Genomic DNA, 16,764 nt, shown 5'->3' with positions numbered 1-16,764 from the left:
TTTTTTGTTACGATGAGTTTTTATTCTTTGACATATGAAGTGAACAAAAATTCTTGCAATTCAAGAAGAGAGCATCAAAGCAAGCTTACAAAAAACCTCTAAACATCACGTTCCTAGGTAATAGCAAGTAAGGATCAGAATTCAGCAGACCATGCTAATGTCATCCGTTCTTGCCTTGATTCTAACAGGCAAATAGCTATTAAATACTTAATTGAATAATTTAATTGAATCACAATCTTTCTAAATACCACTGCAGTGTATGCAAGAAAATGATTTAATAGCCTTTTATAAAGTCTACAGCGTGGTTCATTATAGTACTTGATGATGGGAAAGAGAAAATACCATATCCAAAAAATCCCAGTGCGGCGTGGAAGCCGTTTTCCACGTGGTGCCAGGTCACGCGTACGTTGTTGTCCTCTAAACGTTTCTTGTACAACAGCCCTTCATCCCTGAGCACATCATGCTCACAGGTGACAATACAGGTGTCAGGGAGACCACAAACAACAGCATCCTCTGCCAGCAACGGGGACACCCAGGGCTCAAACAGCTCCTGCACTTCTTCATGGACTTGAGGTAAAAACAAAGTGGGGAGCGGTGGTTTATAGCCCAGTTTAAACTTGTCTGGAATAAGATCTGGATTTATCCATTTCCTATACTTCAAATTTATACTCTCAGGAACATGAGAACCAGCCAGAATTGGTTCCTTCAGGGAGTAATCCTTATTCAGGTATTTGAGAATAAAATGGACTGTGTGCTCCCGGGGCAGGAAGGCAACGGCAGCATTTTTCTGGTGAGAGGGCAGATTGAAGTTCAGTGCTTGGAGAAATGGATAGATCAGCACCTGGGCACGAATCTTGGGGATGTCTGTCCTGTGCCCAAGTTCTTGGCAAACAGTGGCAGTGAACGAGCCCCCTACACTGTCCCCACAAACAATAATCCGAGCAGGGTCCACCCCATAGGAGTCTGCAGTCTTCAGGAAGTGCACGGTGGCACTGAGACATTCCAGAGTCTGGGCTGGATACTTGTGCTCAGGGGCTAAGTGATACCTGAGAGGTAGAAAAAGCAGCTGGTGTAACACATTCTGAGTGTCTCATCTGAAATGCATCCCATGCAAAAACTCCCCCAAACCAATATTAATTACACCATTAATTATATCTAGTTTAAAGTTTTTACATGCTGAAGCAAACCAGAAATTTTCCTCCCTTTCCTTCTCAAAACCAATTCCTCCCAATTTAATAAAATCCCATAATAGTAAAGATTTTCATGGAAAAATTTGCTGGAAATTAAGGTTTCTTTATACCATCATGTATTTTCTATGATCAAAACATCTTTGTAGGAAACAGTGGTCCATGCTAGTTTTAAAAAATACTCAATTTTAAACTCATTATTTACTCTTTAAAATAATCCCAGTTGATTTTAAATAAAAATATTAAAATTGTTAATATATTTTAATGTATTAAATATACATTAAATATTAAAATTTTATATTTGGCTTATAATTACTTGTTATCAAACAAAGGTAATGATTTCTGTGGAGATGGTGATGTACAGTGACCAGACCTGTAACTCTAACCCTGGCTCAGATATTTCCATTGCCATTCCATGGCACATGTTTGCTCCCACATAACAGCAGTGTGGGGAAGACAGCACTAGAGCTCAGTTTCTTATCTTATATTCAAAGAAATGTAAGTTCAGGGGTGTGTGGGAGGCAGGGGAAAGCAGCAGAGTTCTCTAGTTCTGGGATTAGCACTGGTTGAATTTCACTTACCCAACAGACACAACCACTGAATCAGATTTTCTGGCTATGTACCGGCATATTCTTTCATAACCTCCTGAAGCACAAATGTTGTTGATGTAATTAATATCTTAGAAAACTTCAGTCAATATTGTCCCTTATATTTTTATGACACATGACCACAATGTCCTGTTGGCCCCTTGCCTGTTTAGTGAGTACCCAGATTTTCTTTAGGATTAAAATAATCTAGACTTTTGGTCATCAGGACTTGCTGTAAAATTCATATATTTAGACAGATCATTGATCTGTGTGGAAAATAAGGAATTATTATGATTTTTACTCCTAGAAAATGGGCAGTGGCTTTAAACTGAGAGAGGATAGAATTTGTTTCCATGTAAGGAACACATTTTTATTATGAGGGTGGTGAGGCCCTGGCACAGGTTGCCTGAGAAGCTGTGGCTGTCCCACCCCTGAAAGTGTCCAAGGCCAGGACTGACAGGGTTTGGAGCAACCTGGGATAGGGAAAGATGTCCCTGCCCATGGCAGGAGGTGGAAAAAGATTGTAGTTAAGGTCACTTCCACCCAAGCTACTTTCTGATCCCAATGGTTTTATGATAAAGAGTGTACATCCCAGAAAAAATAATTTAAATACTAAATAAGAGCAGATTAGAGAGTTTTAAAAATTAAAAATAAGCACTAAGTGCTTTCTATCTCCATTCTCTCAAACTAAGCTTCAGTCACTTCTTAGGGTCAGGAGTTTTTAAAAACAGGCAGTTAAAAAAGCTAAATAGTCACATTTCTCTTTCAGTTCCTTACTGATGCTTCCAAAAATGCCACATCCTCCATGGATGAAGACGACTCCTCTCCGTTTGCTGGCAGAGGGTTCTCTTGGGAGGTAAATCCTCACGGGCACCCCATCAAAATGCAGATCTTTAATGAAGAGCTGGGAATCCTGCCATGCTGGGAGTCCATCCGTGAGCAGCCTGATAATTGTGTGCTCCTTGATGATACTCAAGTGGTTTAAATTCTTTGCCTAGATAGATAAAAGAGGAAAAATGAGAAATTACTGTAGGGAATAGAAGCCTTCCCACTTTGTAAAGGCCACAAGCTACTTTTTCCTACACTGTCTTTAGCCTAATTGTTTTGGTTATTTTCTAGTTTTTAGGATTCCCACAAATAACTGTCTTTGGGATTTTGGTTAAGAAGATGAAAATTTACATCTTTGTTATTGTGGGAAGAATGTTGTAATACTTGTTCCATTAAATGTATCATATAAATACCTTCTAGTTCCTGTGATCTGGATTTACCACAAGTAAGAACAGGCATTTGCTCAGGTGTGGAAGCTGGGAGGCCTCAGGCTCCTTTCCTAATGAGGGAATAGAAGGAGGCATTTCTTGGGGATGGTTCCAATTCTGGGTGTGTTAAATCATGCTCTGGAGGTGTCTGTTCATCTCCATGGTAAACTGTACTTCAGATGCCTCAGTTAAAATATTTAAGGTTAGGTGAGATGAAAATGTCCCTCTCATGACAGGATTATCCTACTGGGGGAAAACCACAGGCCAGTCTGTGGGCAAGACAGGCTGACTTAACAGTGTTGGGCCACCTCCCTCCACGGGGTCAGTGAGAACAAGCTGTAAGAAAACCATTGTGTCTGTGATCATTACTGAGGGGCTGCTGGCCCAAGGGAGGAACTGATGAAAATGGCTCTGAACCTTATCTCCTCCTCCATTAGTGAAACCACTGCCTTTACATGATCTCACAGCTATTCATAAATGACCCTGCAGTCAGTTTTTATATCTAATCAGCAAAAAACCAAATATTCTGAAGACAAGGAAGATTTGTTAAATGGCCTTATCCAAGGCTAGTCAACTGCTGATAATTAAGAAAGTCTAAAGATCACACTGCAATCCTCCTTTGAACACATGTTGTAATGGATGTATTTCCTGCTAGAACAACATTTCCCTTCCTATTATATAGTGATTTAAATGCCCTTCTGGAATACTGCAATTCATTTTTCTGTAATGATGATAGTCATCACAACCCATTTGCAAATTGTATTGTTGTCCTTTTCTAAGCCACAGAAGTCTCTGTATCAATTCCTCACAAACTGAAGACCAGCTCTGCTTGTGTAAATTGTATTTTACAACCTGTGTATCACAGATTCCTTCCTCCTAATAATCTAAACCAATCTACATCAAGTTGGGTGAGGTGTAATAAAAGAAATCACCATGAGGCATGGAAGAGGGAGAAAATCAGTTAGAAACAAAGATGGGAATCCAGAGATTATCTGGAGTTTTTTCACAACACTCTACCACCAATGCCAGGCATGCTTAGGGTAGTTTAAGAGACAAATGGCTGGCCACAGTTCTTGCCTTGCATTTGAAAAAGCACATTTCAAAGTGTCATGGCAAAGGGGAAAACTACTGTAAGACCCAGTGCAATGGTGGTAGAAACCATCTAATCTTCTCCAAACAGCAATTTTCAGAACTCTCATCTCTCTTAGGTCAGCCCTTCTGTCAGAGTTATGGTTTTGGAATGTTTGAAGTTGGCAGAATTGCCATTTAATCTCACTTGAATTTTCTAACATCTTTGAGGTTTTTCAGAGCTTTCAGATGACAGTAATACATATTATAAACTTGTTATCAGAGCATCCTACCTAAATATCCTCTTTCCCTGCCTTGTCTTAGGAGTTCCTGACATCACAGAGGCATCTCCAAATTCAGGGGAAACACTGTCTTGAAGGAGAAGAGGGAATTTGGAATGTACTCCATCAAGAAACTTCTTAATCAATAATTAGGAAATACTTCATAACCTATAGCAATACATTCAAAACCTAAAAGGTTTGACTACTTCTAGACAGATGTGATCAGTGTTAGTAGGTGAAATGTGTTACATAAACCAGGTCCTAAAATGTTAATATGTGTATGAAAAAAGAGCACATCAGCTTTTCATGTGAAACACCATCTTTGAAAAACTCTTTGCTGGAACACCTAAATTCTGACACAAACTGTTTTTTTATGAGGAAGATCATAGGGGGACCAGATTTTTACTTTACAATAATTACAAAATCCCACACCAAAAGCAGCAAAACCCACTCAATCTGAGCTTCATGGACTTTAGGACTACATCAGACAGTCCTTCTGTCAGTCACTCTGAAGTGTGCTTTGCCAACCACAGTAATTATCATCAAAGCTTCAAATCACAGTGCAATATGCACAGTTAGTCTGAACATAGATCTGTCTGAGTAGTTTAAAACAAAAGCCAGGAGGCTTCTTCTCATCTCTTCCATTTTACATGGTCACTGATCTCTTCATGGCAGGGGCTGGGACAGATGCAGCAGGAGCATCATTTATGTACCCTGTGGTTGAAGGTACACTCTTACCTGGTGCTGCAGCTTTTCTAAGACATGCAAGCAGCGTGGAAGAAGAGAAGAAAAGACTCCTGTATTGTGGAAAAAGAGGTTTTTACAGGAGCATACAGCACAGGCACAGCCCTGGCACAGCAGTGACACAGCTCTAGGCACAGGAAGAGCAGCATTCATGAGCAGGATAAGCTAATTGCACATGTCATACACAAAGCATTATGCACTTAAAAAGAAACCTGTGAGGTCCTTACTGTGAGGGCTGCTCTGAGCAAAAACATAAACCAGGAAAGCACCCAAAGTACCAGTAGATGCCTAGAGGCTTTTGAAAGAAAAATAGGTGAGTGGATTGATTCAGTGCATAGCAGGTGGTGAAATGCATCTTAAAACCTATTCAGAAAAAGGATGCTGAAGTTTAGGGAATGTATTATCAATGAAGACAGCATGTGCACTTATTCCTTAATAGACACGTAAAAGCTGTATAAATGGGTTAAAGGTATCACCTGAAAGAATCTGTTTGCCCACCAAGTAGCAAAATTAGAGAATTTAATAACATTGTCCTATTATAATACTACTGCCATATTATTATATTAAGTTTATCTATAACATAACACAAAAAGCAGTATGAGATATGCAAGGACAGCAGCCTCTTCTTTCATGGCAGACAAGGAAGAAAAGTACCACTGGAGAATCAGGGACAACCATTGGATTTGGTGAATGTTGCTGTGTAAGTTCAAGCAACCCACTCAAGTCTTTAATAGATTGTAATGGCCCAAATCACCTCTGAGGATGTGGGGCCAAGTTCCTGTGTTCTTTCTGTATAACTGGGGATTAGAGAATTGAGGTGAGCTTCATCCAAACATCAAAGAAACCACTCTGATTTTCCTGCAGGCTTTCTTTTGACATGTTACGTGCCAGACATGACAGGGCTTAGGCTGCTCCTACATACTCCTGTTGCCTACTTTGAAAACTTTTTGGTGAAAGCTGTTTCTTTCTGGGATGGCAAAGCCCACAGCACAGTGAGTCTGGCTTACAGGTTCTCAGATAATGAGAGATAACAGGCCTAAACCTGCTTTGGGGGGTTAAATTAGATGACTTCTGGAGGTGTCTTCCAACCTACCTGATTCTATGGTATTTAACTAGTATTCTGTAATTCAGTCACTGCAGAATAAGAACAGAAACAAGGGTAAGGAAATTACTGCAAACAGCTCAGAATGTAGGAAATTGCCTCACACATATCAGAGTGCATTAAGACATAGCAGTTTGGGTTATTATTATTCATGTAAATTATGAACAGCCCTCCTGTCATCCACAGGACCAGTCATGTTATTATAGAAATATACAACTGCAGCATAAGAATGGAATCTCAGTATTGAAAGAACTCACCTCATCCTGGCTGCTTTATATATGGTAACAGAAACCAAATCAACCTCTGGCCTTTAAATCTGTGTTACTGTGGGCTTCCCATGACGTGTAGTTGCAGTATTTAGATGCATATCTTCATACTCAGGTCTTTCCTTTTCTGAAAATCCCAGTATCCCAGAGCATGACAAACTCACCAGAATATCCATCAGAGTGTACAAACAGTGATAAAGGCGGAGCTTTGCTGGCTGGTCAACATCAGAAGGAATCTCTCCCTTGAAGAAATTATGGTCAGTTGCAATTAAAACCAGCAATACAAAAGCAACTAAAATTCCTGCTATTAAAACCAGAGTATAATAGGATTCCATTGTTCTTTGGTGGGAATAATTAGACAGTGGTTGATATGATTCTGTCAGTATTTATATCCTCCAGACTGATGCCAAAGGGAAGTTATTTGCATATCATTTGCATACCGAATTCCCCCTGCCCTTCTCCTTTAGCAGGGCTGGCAGGGGCTGAAAGCCTGCAAACATCCGGCTGTGACAACTGCACTTGGCATGATTCAAGCTCACACATAGCACAGTCACTTCCAGGAAACACCTTTCTTTTGGACATCACAGAATCGCAAATGGATTTATTTTTTATCTGCTTTATGGGCCTGAAAAGCTCTCTGGGATGTTTTGCAACTGTACCAGTGAGTGTCTCAGAGCCTATGGAAGAGTGCTCCAGTCTCCATGGTCAGGAATTGTAGAGGTTCTGCTCTTGGAATACGTCTGAAGGATGATTCCAAGGCTTTTTGCTTAGTGCTGATCTTTTGCCCTGCTCACTAGCTGAGGCAGACAGCTGGCCAGAGCAGTTAGAACAGGCATTCCGAACTCAATCTCAAGGAATTTTGCTTTTGGAGATCCACACAGACCTCTCAGTTATTTGCCAGCCTGAGTGTGCAGCAAGGGGCTCTGGGCTCACCAGTGGTGCCATGCTAGCACAGGGAGACTTCTCCTTGACTTGGAGAATTTTGGCCCTAACCCTCTGTGCTGATTCTTTCTAAAGAAAAGCTTTTGATCTCTTTACAACTCCATATTTTGCTGTGTTTTCCAATATGACATGTTATCCATGGTTGTAATTCAGGTGTGATCAGAGCATATGGTATCCAAAAGTTTGCACCAAGGGAGGTGATGACAGTGCAGGAATGAGTCACCAAGTGTAACTTTGTGTATTTCTGTCCATCATGTGTCTGGACAAAACTTGTTTGAGTAACATTAAAAAGCAAACAAGCATTAGCTCAGCTTGACATAAGCAATACAACCTGTGCTTATTCTCTGAACACTGAAACATTTCTTTATCCCCACTAATCTCCCCAATACCTCATTTTAAAACATTTATAAAAGCTTGTAATCATGGCCATAGAGAGAAGTACTCCTTTTTCTGAGCCACAGGATTCTGCATTTGGCTAACCAACCTGTAGTGTATTCCCTCAGAGACATCTTCACTGAAAAAGGTGAGTCCTTTCTGTGTTTTCCTGCACACTTTAAAAAAGCAGACAAAATATATCTGCTTAGAAAAATCCCATTTATACAAAATATGCGTTACAGCAAAGAGCAAGAAACTTCAGTGTGAACTAGTCAGTGGGGTAAAAAAATATTTAGCTGTGTGGAATGAGTAAACAAGTGAGTCACAAGAGATAAAATACAGGATGATGAGTGACCAGACTGGATTCTTAAGATAAAAGATCTAATCCTTAACTTCAGTGGAAGTCAGCAAGTACAGATGATTGAATTATGGGGTTTAATATTTAGAAAGATGATAGATAGATAGATAGATAATGATAGATTAGATAGATATATAGATATATGATAGATAGATAGACAGATGATAGATACATAGATAGGTGATAGATAGATGATAGATACATAGATGATTAGATAGATAGATAGATAGATAGATAGATAGATAGATAGATAGATAGATGATAGATAGATGATAGATAGATGATAGATACACACACTCATCTTTCCAATTCTGATGCAAATGAACTGACTGAGCTGGGGAATAAATGATCTCTTCCATTGCTGAGCCCTCCCAACCCTACTCCATCCAGACCTGTGGGGGTCCACTAACTTGAGTGATTTTTAAAAAACAACATAAACTAAAGCAAAAATTAACACTACTTTTATATTCTATGAGGTAATATCTAGGTTGGGGTTTATTGATTTTAGTGTGATCTTACTTCCCCACATCAGTTCATACCCCTGACCTATCCCAGCCTCCCAGTCAAAATTGTTTGCCTTTGACACCACCATTCTCTTCCTAACATTCCTCTTCTTTTTGATATCCTTTGTAAAACTGTCAAGTTTGAAGAAACTTCAGACAGTCAGAGGCCCTGAATTATTTCACCTCAGTATGCGTTAGTGAACCTCTCCCTCTGAAAAGAAATTACAGCTGCATGTAAGGAATTCTTTTAAAAAGACATTGTTAGAAGGAATTCAGGGAATATTTTATCCTGAGATTTCCTTTCTAAGCTAGTTCACAAGTTTCCAGTGCAAACTTGTTACAGGCATTAGCTTGCTGTTCAGTTTGTGTCAAAATTGATGTCATGTCAGTTTAGTAGGATTTCAGGACTTTTCTCTAAGAGCCTTTAAGACATAATTCTTCTGTTTCCCCAGTTCCCTGTATGTCTCAGAAGTTTTGTCAGGACTGAGGAGTTAGTCAGAAGGAATGGGTAAATATTCCCTGGCCTAAAAGTCAGTAAAGCAACAAAGAAAAGGTAAGATGAGTCAATCAGGTTAATAAACATGATCTTTCCTTTCCAAACAAACTCCACTCCTGTTCACATGGGGAATTTTTTGCATTGTTCTCTCCTGAAGCAGCCCAAGATGTTGAGAGATCTGGCTTCTAATCACAGATAGGTGAGGAAAACCAAGAGCAGTTACAACAAGTGACAAATTCTAACATGTATGAAAACAACCCAGCAGGTGGAACAAGCACCACATAGGTGAGACTGCATCCCTTTGAATTCTAGAGAGCCCCTATGAGCACTCTGTAAAGTTCTGCTTACAAAGACAATTATTTTTACACATGAATCTAGAAAGGGATGCTACCTAGAATTTAGAATTACTCAGTGAGACATTTTTATATCTTTACTCATGACACTGCTTTGTTGGAAGGCCCTGGGAAAGCCCTAAGACATCAAAATGCAGCTTTTTGCAAAAGGCCTGATGCAGTCTTTGCTGTCAGGCTGGATGTTAACCAGAAACCCAGTTCCTTTGAGCTTCGTCCATGGCAGAACTTAGAAGGCAACAGTATCAGACTCTAAATAGCATATAGAAGGACAGTGTGAAATCACAGAACCACTGGGACACATTTCAAATGGAAAATGTGAACACAAGGGAAGAATGAAATCAAGAAGCACAAAAATTTAGCTCTTGGTTCATCCAAATCTGACAGCAGTACTTCATCTAACAAAAACCAGATCAGCTTGGCAAAAGGTTTTTCTTTTTTAAAAGAGGTTTAAGTTTTATTCTGTGATCATGATAGATTGTCTATGATCAAAAACCCTGCACTGATGTAAAAAAAAATGGAATTACTTGACACTGTAGTCACACAGCCTTTCTATTGTGGAACTGCTGCTCTGTGTTCCCAGGTTTGTACTGTCTACATCTGAGTGGGGCTTTCTAAGCTGAAAACACAGAATTGTTACCCCAGTTGGCTTTCAGACGTGCCTCAAACATAATTTCCAGCTCATTTTCCTTTCTAAAGTTCTTGCTGTTTAGCAACCTCATTTGTACAAGCAGCCTTCCAGGGCTGCAGAGGCTCTAGGAACACAGTTCTGCCCATAAATACAGGGGAAGCATGAACTGGGAGCATTCAGACCCTGCCTGAGCCTCTTCACAGATCCAGGTAACATCCTTCTGCAAAAATGGAGCTTTGTCATATAAGTGATGTGTCTAGAGAGTGTATCAACTTGTTTTGGAGGTAAATGTGCTTTTCATTGCTGTTTTCTCCTTCAAGCCACCACAAGCCAGAAAAAAAATGGTTTCTATGGTTCTTACTGAGAATATGAGTAAATTTACACTAAGTACAGTCCAAAAGCTGCACGAGTACAAACCCAGAAATCTAAACCAACAAATGGAAGCCAAAACTGGCTTGAGTTACCACTGAATACATCAGAGAATCACAGAATATCCCAGGTTGGAACACATCCATAAGGATCATCAAAGTTCAACTCCTGGCCCTGCACAGGACCACCCAAAGAATCCCACTGTGAGCCTGACTACCTTCTTGCCCTCATAAACTGGAATAAACATCGTTAAAAGTGCCCTGAAAATGGCTTTAAAAGGTTGTTGTGTTGGTTGTTTTTTCAGTCTATACTTTGTTGTCAGTGTCTGTGTAGGAAACAACTGCTGAAAATGCAAAATTAATTCTGAAGATGATGCAATTGCACAGAACTAACCAGGCCTGCTTGTGAAATGTTTCAGGGCACTGGCTTAGGACTCCTGAGTGGAAACATGGATGGGATTCACTCTGGGACAACTTGGGACTGATAATTAGAGAGAACAGCTGTGGCGGGACAGATCCTCGTTACCCTCACCAAGGTGTGTGCTGAGTGTCTGTTTGTACCAACAACCTTGGATAATCAGCCCTGTATGAAAGTGTGCTTTAGGGAGTCTCACTAAAACAGATGGACTTGGTGAATAAAAGCTCATGTTGGTTTTGTAAAGGTGACAGCTTGGAAAAAGACCTCTTGCCAAGAAAGAGTGCAGTGGTTGCTGTACAAAAATCAGGTGAAATTCTGGAATATTCCTTTCTTTTTTTCCTTTTGAGAGTAGAACTGCAATTAAAAGGGACAACACCTCTAAAGTTCTAATTCTCTCACATAAAGTATGTGTAGTATTTAAAGTTATTTGAATTTTTTGGTTGAATTATGTGAATTTTAAAATAACTTGCATATAGTTTTTATTTACTACATGCAAGATGGACTAACTTCAATTTTACTATAAATCTGCTTTTGCTTTTTTTTTGTAGGTTTGTACAATGTAGCACCTACTAGTTTTCACTGCTTCAAGATAAAACTAAAGCAGTGAAGAAGGAAAATAGTTCATCCTTCAATGAAATTTGAAGAGCAGATTAGGAAAATGTTATACATCTAGAACCATTTTCTAACTCCCAATGCAAATTTGGTAGCAACTTTGTACATAGTTCAAAATCATGATGAAGACAAAAATCTCTTCAAACACATATTTAGATTATTATTCCAGCTGGAAATAGACATGAAATAGACATGAAATAAATGCCCACAAGATTATTCCATTCCCCCTGGCTTCAAAGGACTTGCAAATGTTTTACATTAATAATTAATTTTCTTTTAAATCTAAACAAGTTAACTCTGCAATATTGATGAGTTTTCTATTTTAAATGTGTCTGTGGTGCTTTAAGCACAAAGAGACTGAACTCAGGAATCAGAAAACCCCAAATATACTCCGATGGAGTTCATATCCTTTCATTTCAACACCGCTCCTTATTTCCGTAGCAGAAAGTTGTTATATTTGTTCCCTGTCCAGACACTGACTCATTCCTGTCTAAGCCAGACACTGGCTTCTCTGGGTAATTTCTCTTCCCCTTCCAGAGCTGTTGGACTGAGAGGAAAATTGTAACACCAGGTGCCTCCCCGAGCTGCGTTTCTAGAGGTATTACTGTAAAAACACACCAAGGTGCTACATGCTGCCAACAGGCCATGGAAATTCTCTGCTTCTTTCAGATGCAGCTGAGTTAGGAACACTCACTGATTCTGACAGCATGTACAGACAGTTTCCAGTTGGGATGCTTCATCTTCTCCTCAAAACCCTCTCCTGACACTCTGATTATGCAGTGACAGTCATATGGCTTATTTCATATGAGGTAACCTGCCAGTTAAAGGTAAAAATTGTGCAAGTTTCTCTTCTCAATTTTATTTCCTTTTTTTCCTTCCCTTAAAACCTTTGTGGAACTTTTAATAGAGCTGAAATTCAAGGATTTAAGTATTTTTCATATTTTTTATCAAAAAATCTATGTGTGATAGAGCTGTTGAATGTGAGGGGACACCAGAAATTTGGCTGCCCTTCTTTTTGACAACAAAAAAAACCCCTGAACATTCTGTTCCCACATGGCCACTTTGAATGCCTGCTTTCAAAAATACCTGTATGATTCCAAAGAAGAAAATTGAGTTCATTTTTAATGTGATTCGGCGTCCAAGCTCACCTCTGTCTCTCACAGATGCTTAGATTCAAATGTCCACTGAGGTGGTGTTCTATGAACTAGAGATGAAGAAGTTTGAGAATGTTTTTAAGTGCAGTTTTCCCTTAATTCCAGTGGTTACCTCTAGATGGCTTCCCAGGATAGTTCATCTGGCTCCAGACCCGAGTGAACTTGTGCACTGGATTCATTTTGATGAATCCTAGTGATACCTGCAGATATAAACCCAAATTTCTTTCCAGCCCAGCTGCGAAGACAACACTGTGAGGTTTGATATCCTTGAGATCTCTAGATATCCTTAAAGCTTTGCATTTCAGGTTAATTCTGAAATGAATGTGCAGTTACAGCCTCCTCAGAAAAGCTTCATCTCTACAACCAAAATCATAATTTCCCTGTCTAATGCTTGACAGTGCAAAGAGCCAGGGACCTGGGGACCTGCTGTAATACACTCTGCCCTTTCCCCTCTTACAGCAGGGTTTGAAGGGCTGTGGAGACCTTCTGGGTATGCCCTTATCACCAGACAAAAAAGTCTTGGAAGAAACCACCCTTTTTTGCAGGGTGAGTCTCCCTCTGTAATTCAGAGCCTGCCTTTTGCACTGCTCACTGCTAAATCTCCAGTTTTCAGCAATGCAAGCATCTTCCAGCACGGAAAATCCATGAGGTATCACGTTATCCAGAAAAACACTGGTCAGTGGTGCTAGATATTGATGATTATCAGCCTAGGCTGGGTTCAGCTGGTAGTCTAGGGCTACAAGCAGCTTTGCCCTCCAGATCGTGGGCAAGCAGCTCCGTGGCAGAGATGGCTCCCTTGAACTCAGCCTTAGCCCTGATTCTTCCTGGACCCGCTTTTCCCTGGGCTCAGGCCAGGGCAGAGCTCCTTTGTGGTGCATGAAGGTGAGGGAGGAGGCAGGGGCTGCCTCCTTGGTGACAGAGCACTTTGGCTCCTGCAGGATGCCCAGCCTGGCATGAGCCCAGCATGGCATGCATGAGAGCCCAGGGCAACGTGGAGCAAGCCCAGCATGGCATAAACCCAGCATGCCCACAGCAAGCCCAGAGCACCCAGCAGTTTGCCCCCCATGCCTGCAGGTGGCCCAGGGTGTAGTATTTAAAGCCATTTGACTTTGGCACCCGCAGGATGCCCAGCGTGCCTGCAGCACACCAGTGTGCTCACGGCGTGCCCAGGGTCCCAGCAGGCAACTCAGGGTGACCCCAGCTGGCCCAGGGTGCCCGCAGCTGGCCCAGGGTGCTTGCAGCTGGCCCAGGGTTCGCCCAGCTGGCTGAGGGCGCCCACAGAAGCTCAGGGTGCCCACAGGTGGCCCAAGGTTCGCCCAGCTGGCCCACAGTGCCCGCAGATGGCCCAGGGTGCCCACAGATTGCCCAGGATGCCCACAGAAAGCTCAAGGTGCCCTCAGGTGACCCTGCTGGCCCGCAGCTGGCCCAGGGTGCCCACAGATTGCCCAGGATGCCCACAGAAAGCTCAAGGTGCCCTCAGGTGACCCTGCTGGCCCGCAGCTGGCCCAGGGTGCCCACAGATTGCCCAGGATGCCCACAGAAAGCTCAGGGTGCCCTCAGGTGACCCTGCTGGCCCGCAGCAAGCCCAGGGTACCTGCAGGTGGCCCTGCTGGCCCACAGCTGACCCGGGGTACCCACAGGTGGCCTTACTGGCCCGGAGCTGGCCCATGGTACCCACAGGTGGCCCAGGGCACCCCAGGTGGCCCTGCTGGCCCGCAGCTGGCCCAGGGTACCCCAGCTGGCCCGGGGTACCCACAGGTGGCCTTACTGGCCCGGAGCTGGCCCATGGAGCCCGCAGGTGGCCCATGGTGCCCGCAGGTAGCCCGGGGTACCCACAGGTGGCCTTACTGGCCCGGAGCTGGCCCATGGTACCCACAGGTGGCCCAGGGCACCCCAGGTGGCCCATGGTGCCCGCAGGTGGCCCTGCTGGCCCGCAGGTGGCCCAGGGTCCCCCCAGCTGGCGCTGCCGGCCGCGCTGGCAGCGCCGGCCCAGCCGCAGCGAGTCGGTGGCGCGGCGGCGGCCGGCGGGGGAGGGCAGAGCAGCAGCCACTCCCAGGAACAGTAGTGAAATCGGCCCGACACTTGAACTGTCAATCAGGATTAATGGGGTATAAAACCTCCCCAGCGCCGCGGCCCTGAGCGGCAGAGACGGCAATAGGCTGCAATGAGTAAGAGCCAGAGCTGAAGTAGTGCACGGCGTAATTCCTGCTCTGTGATCAGACAGTCCAAGTGAAAAAACCGGGAGAGGGGGCACAGAGAGGCAGTGACCGGCTCAGCCTTTGCAACCGGCTCGGGACAGAACGTCTACAGATATTTATAGATACTAAAACAAAAACCTCACCCTGAATACAGCCTTTCTTAAAAAGAAGGTCCTGGCAATTCTGTCTTATTTAAGCAATTTCCTGAGTCTAAGAATAGAAATGAGCTGCCTGGAAGGCACTGCAGGCTGAAATTTGGAGACACAGGCTGCTTTATTTTATTTTTCTAAATATAAAAACCTTTCGTTTGGATACTGGATTTTTATGTGGGTCTTTGCAGCGGAGGGATGTATGGTTACTTTCAATTCTACTTTTTTTTTTTTCCCTCTCTTTTAATTAAAAAAAAAGAGCTTTCCAGTTAAAAAGCAAGGAAGCTGTTTTACCTGCGTGTGACAATCCCAGAGGACACCGATCAAGAAACAAGGGAGTGACTTGGTCTTCTGCGCTACTTTACTCCTACCCCCATTTTTTTTTAAGGGGGAGGGAAGGATTTTTCCAGTCCAAGAACCTCTTGCCCCCAAGTTTTGGAAGGGGGGTTGAAGAATTGCCACCCATCTGGGGGTGCATGAAGGCTATTGCTTTTCTTTCTCTGTCACCTTGGTTCTGTGGCGGTTTGGAAGAGAACTTTGCCTGGCAGAAGAGGATGATGTGGAAGTGGCTGGGCGCCCTGCTGCTGTTCCCGGTGCAGATGGTGTATCTGGTGGTGAAAGCCGCCGTGTGCCTGCTGCTGCCGCCCAAGCTGCGAGACCTGTCCCGGGAGAACGTGCTGGTCACCGGCGGGGGCCGCGGCATCGGCCGGCACCTGGCCCGGGAGTTCGCCAGGAGAGGAGCCAGGAAGGTGAGCGGGGAGGGGAGGGGGAGCGCCCACCTGCTGCTCTGCCAGCCCCACCTCCGGGTGGGATCGCTTGGCAAAGGTGAGAGAAGCTCTCGGAGTTATTACATCGATTTCATTTCAGAAGTTGCCCGCTCCTCCTTCACTGCGTCCTGCCTTTCCCCATCCCATCCGTGAAAACGCGGCTGTGGGAAAGATCCTCCTCGTAAATCTCCCTGTGCTGACAAAGGAGAGGGGTTTGCCTCAACCCAGGTTTCCTGTGGCAGGGGAAGGGGAACTGAGCAAATCTATGCATGGAGCCAGTGCTCACTTCCATTGCTGCTTCCTGGCACTGCTGGGCATGGGGATCATGCACAGTGAGCCCTCTTCTATCAGGATCACATCACTGCAGAGAGGGGCATGGGGATCATGCACAGTGATCCCCTCTCTGTCAGGATCACATCACTGCAGAGAGGGGCATGGGGATCATGCACTGTGAGCCCCTCTCTGTCAGGATCACATCACTGCAGAGAGGGGCATGGGGATCATGCACTGTGAGCCCTCTTCTGTCAGGATCCCATCACCCCAAAGGAGAGGGGCATGGGGATCATGGACAGTGAGCCCTCTATCAGGATCACATCACTGCAGAGAGGGGCATGGGGATCATGCACTGTGAGCCCCTCTCTGTCAGGATCACATCACTGCAGAGAGGGGCATGGGGATCATGCACTGCGAGAGCCCTTCTCTCAGGATCACATCACCCCAGAGGAGAGGGGCAGGTCGCTCTGGGACGCTGGGGAGAAGTGTTCCCTTTCACCCTGCTGGGTTTCCATTCCTGAAATTAATTCCTTGTGCTTCCTGAAATCCCTTGTACTTAATTTTTGGACAGTCCAGAGCTGTTCAAGGGGAAAATGAATGAGAGCCCAGCAAGAAGAGCACAGCTTGAGTGGAAGCTGTGGGATTATTTGCACATTTCCTTTAGGAGAGAGGCTGAGTG

At 43.5% G+C, this 16,764-nt stretch overlaps 2 protein-coding genes across 3 annotated transcripts in view; one reads left to right on the top strand and one right to left on the bottom strand.

The window, feature by feature from the left end:
• On the bottom strand, nucleotides 1-13,966 carry LOC132337804 (arylacetamide deacetylase-like 4). Of its 2 annotated transcripts, XM_059866709.1 has the most exons (5): nucleotides 12,693-13,966; nucleotides 6,656-6,733; nucleotides 2,552-2,768; nucleotides 1,769-1,832; nucleotides 1-1,046 (listed from the first exon to the last, which is right to left on the bottom strand). In XM_059866709.1, exons 2-5 carry the CDS (start codon nucleotides 6,665-6,667, stop codon nucleotides 275-277), a joined length of 1,065 nt encoding a protein of 354 aa, XP_059722692.1. In that variant the 5' UTR covers nucleotides 6,668-6,733; nucleotides 12,693-13,966; the 3' UTR covers nucleotides 1-274. The 2 variants fall into 2 exon arrangements, with proteins under 2 accessions (XP_059722692.1, XP_059722691.1); XM_059866708.1 differs by lacking the exon at nucleotides 12,693-13,966 and having other exon boundaries at nucleotides 6,656-8,282.
• Nucleotides 13,967-14,822: 856 nt separating this feature from the next.
• Nucleotides 14,823-16,764, top strand: part of DHRS3 (dehydrogenase/reductase 3) — a 33,462-nt gene continuing 31,520 nt past the window's right edge. Inside the window, exon 1 of the mRNA XM_059866940.1 lies at nucleotides 14,823-15,794. Coding sequence (XP_059722923.1) covers nucleotides 15,522-15,794 — 273 coding nt within the window. The 5' untranslated portion in view covers nucleotides 14,823-15,521. The remainder of the gene's footprint in view (nucleotides 15,795-16,764) is intronic.

Source organism: Haemorhous mexicanus, chromosome 23 (genome assembly GCF_027477595.1).
Source record: "Haemorhous mexicanus isolate bHaeMex1 chromosome 23, bHaeMex1.pri, whole genome shotgun sequence".
NCBI lineage: Eukaryota > Metazoa > Chordata > Aves > Passeriformes > Fringillidae > Haemorhous > Haemorhous mexicanus.
The sequence above is the reverse complement of the archived record's forward strand: the minus strand, read 5'-3'. Positions and strand labels throughout refer to the sequence as shown.

Bases quoted from the DNA above. Each gene is read 5' to 3' on its own strand.
- LOC132337804 (XM_059866708.1), bottom strand. From the start codon at position 6,826: ATGGAATCCTATTATACTCTGGTTTTAATAGCAGGAATTTTAGTTGCT. The intron at 1,833-2,551 runs GTAAGGAACTGA...TTTGTGCTTCAG, and splicing joins TGGCATTTTTGGAAGCATCA to GAGGTTATGAAAGAATATGC. The intron at 1,047-1,768 runs GTAAGTGAAATT...TCTACCTCTCAG, and splicing joins TCAGTGGTTGTGTCTGTTGG to GTATCACTTAGCCCCTGAGC.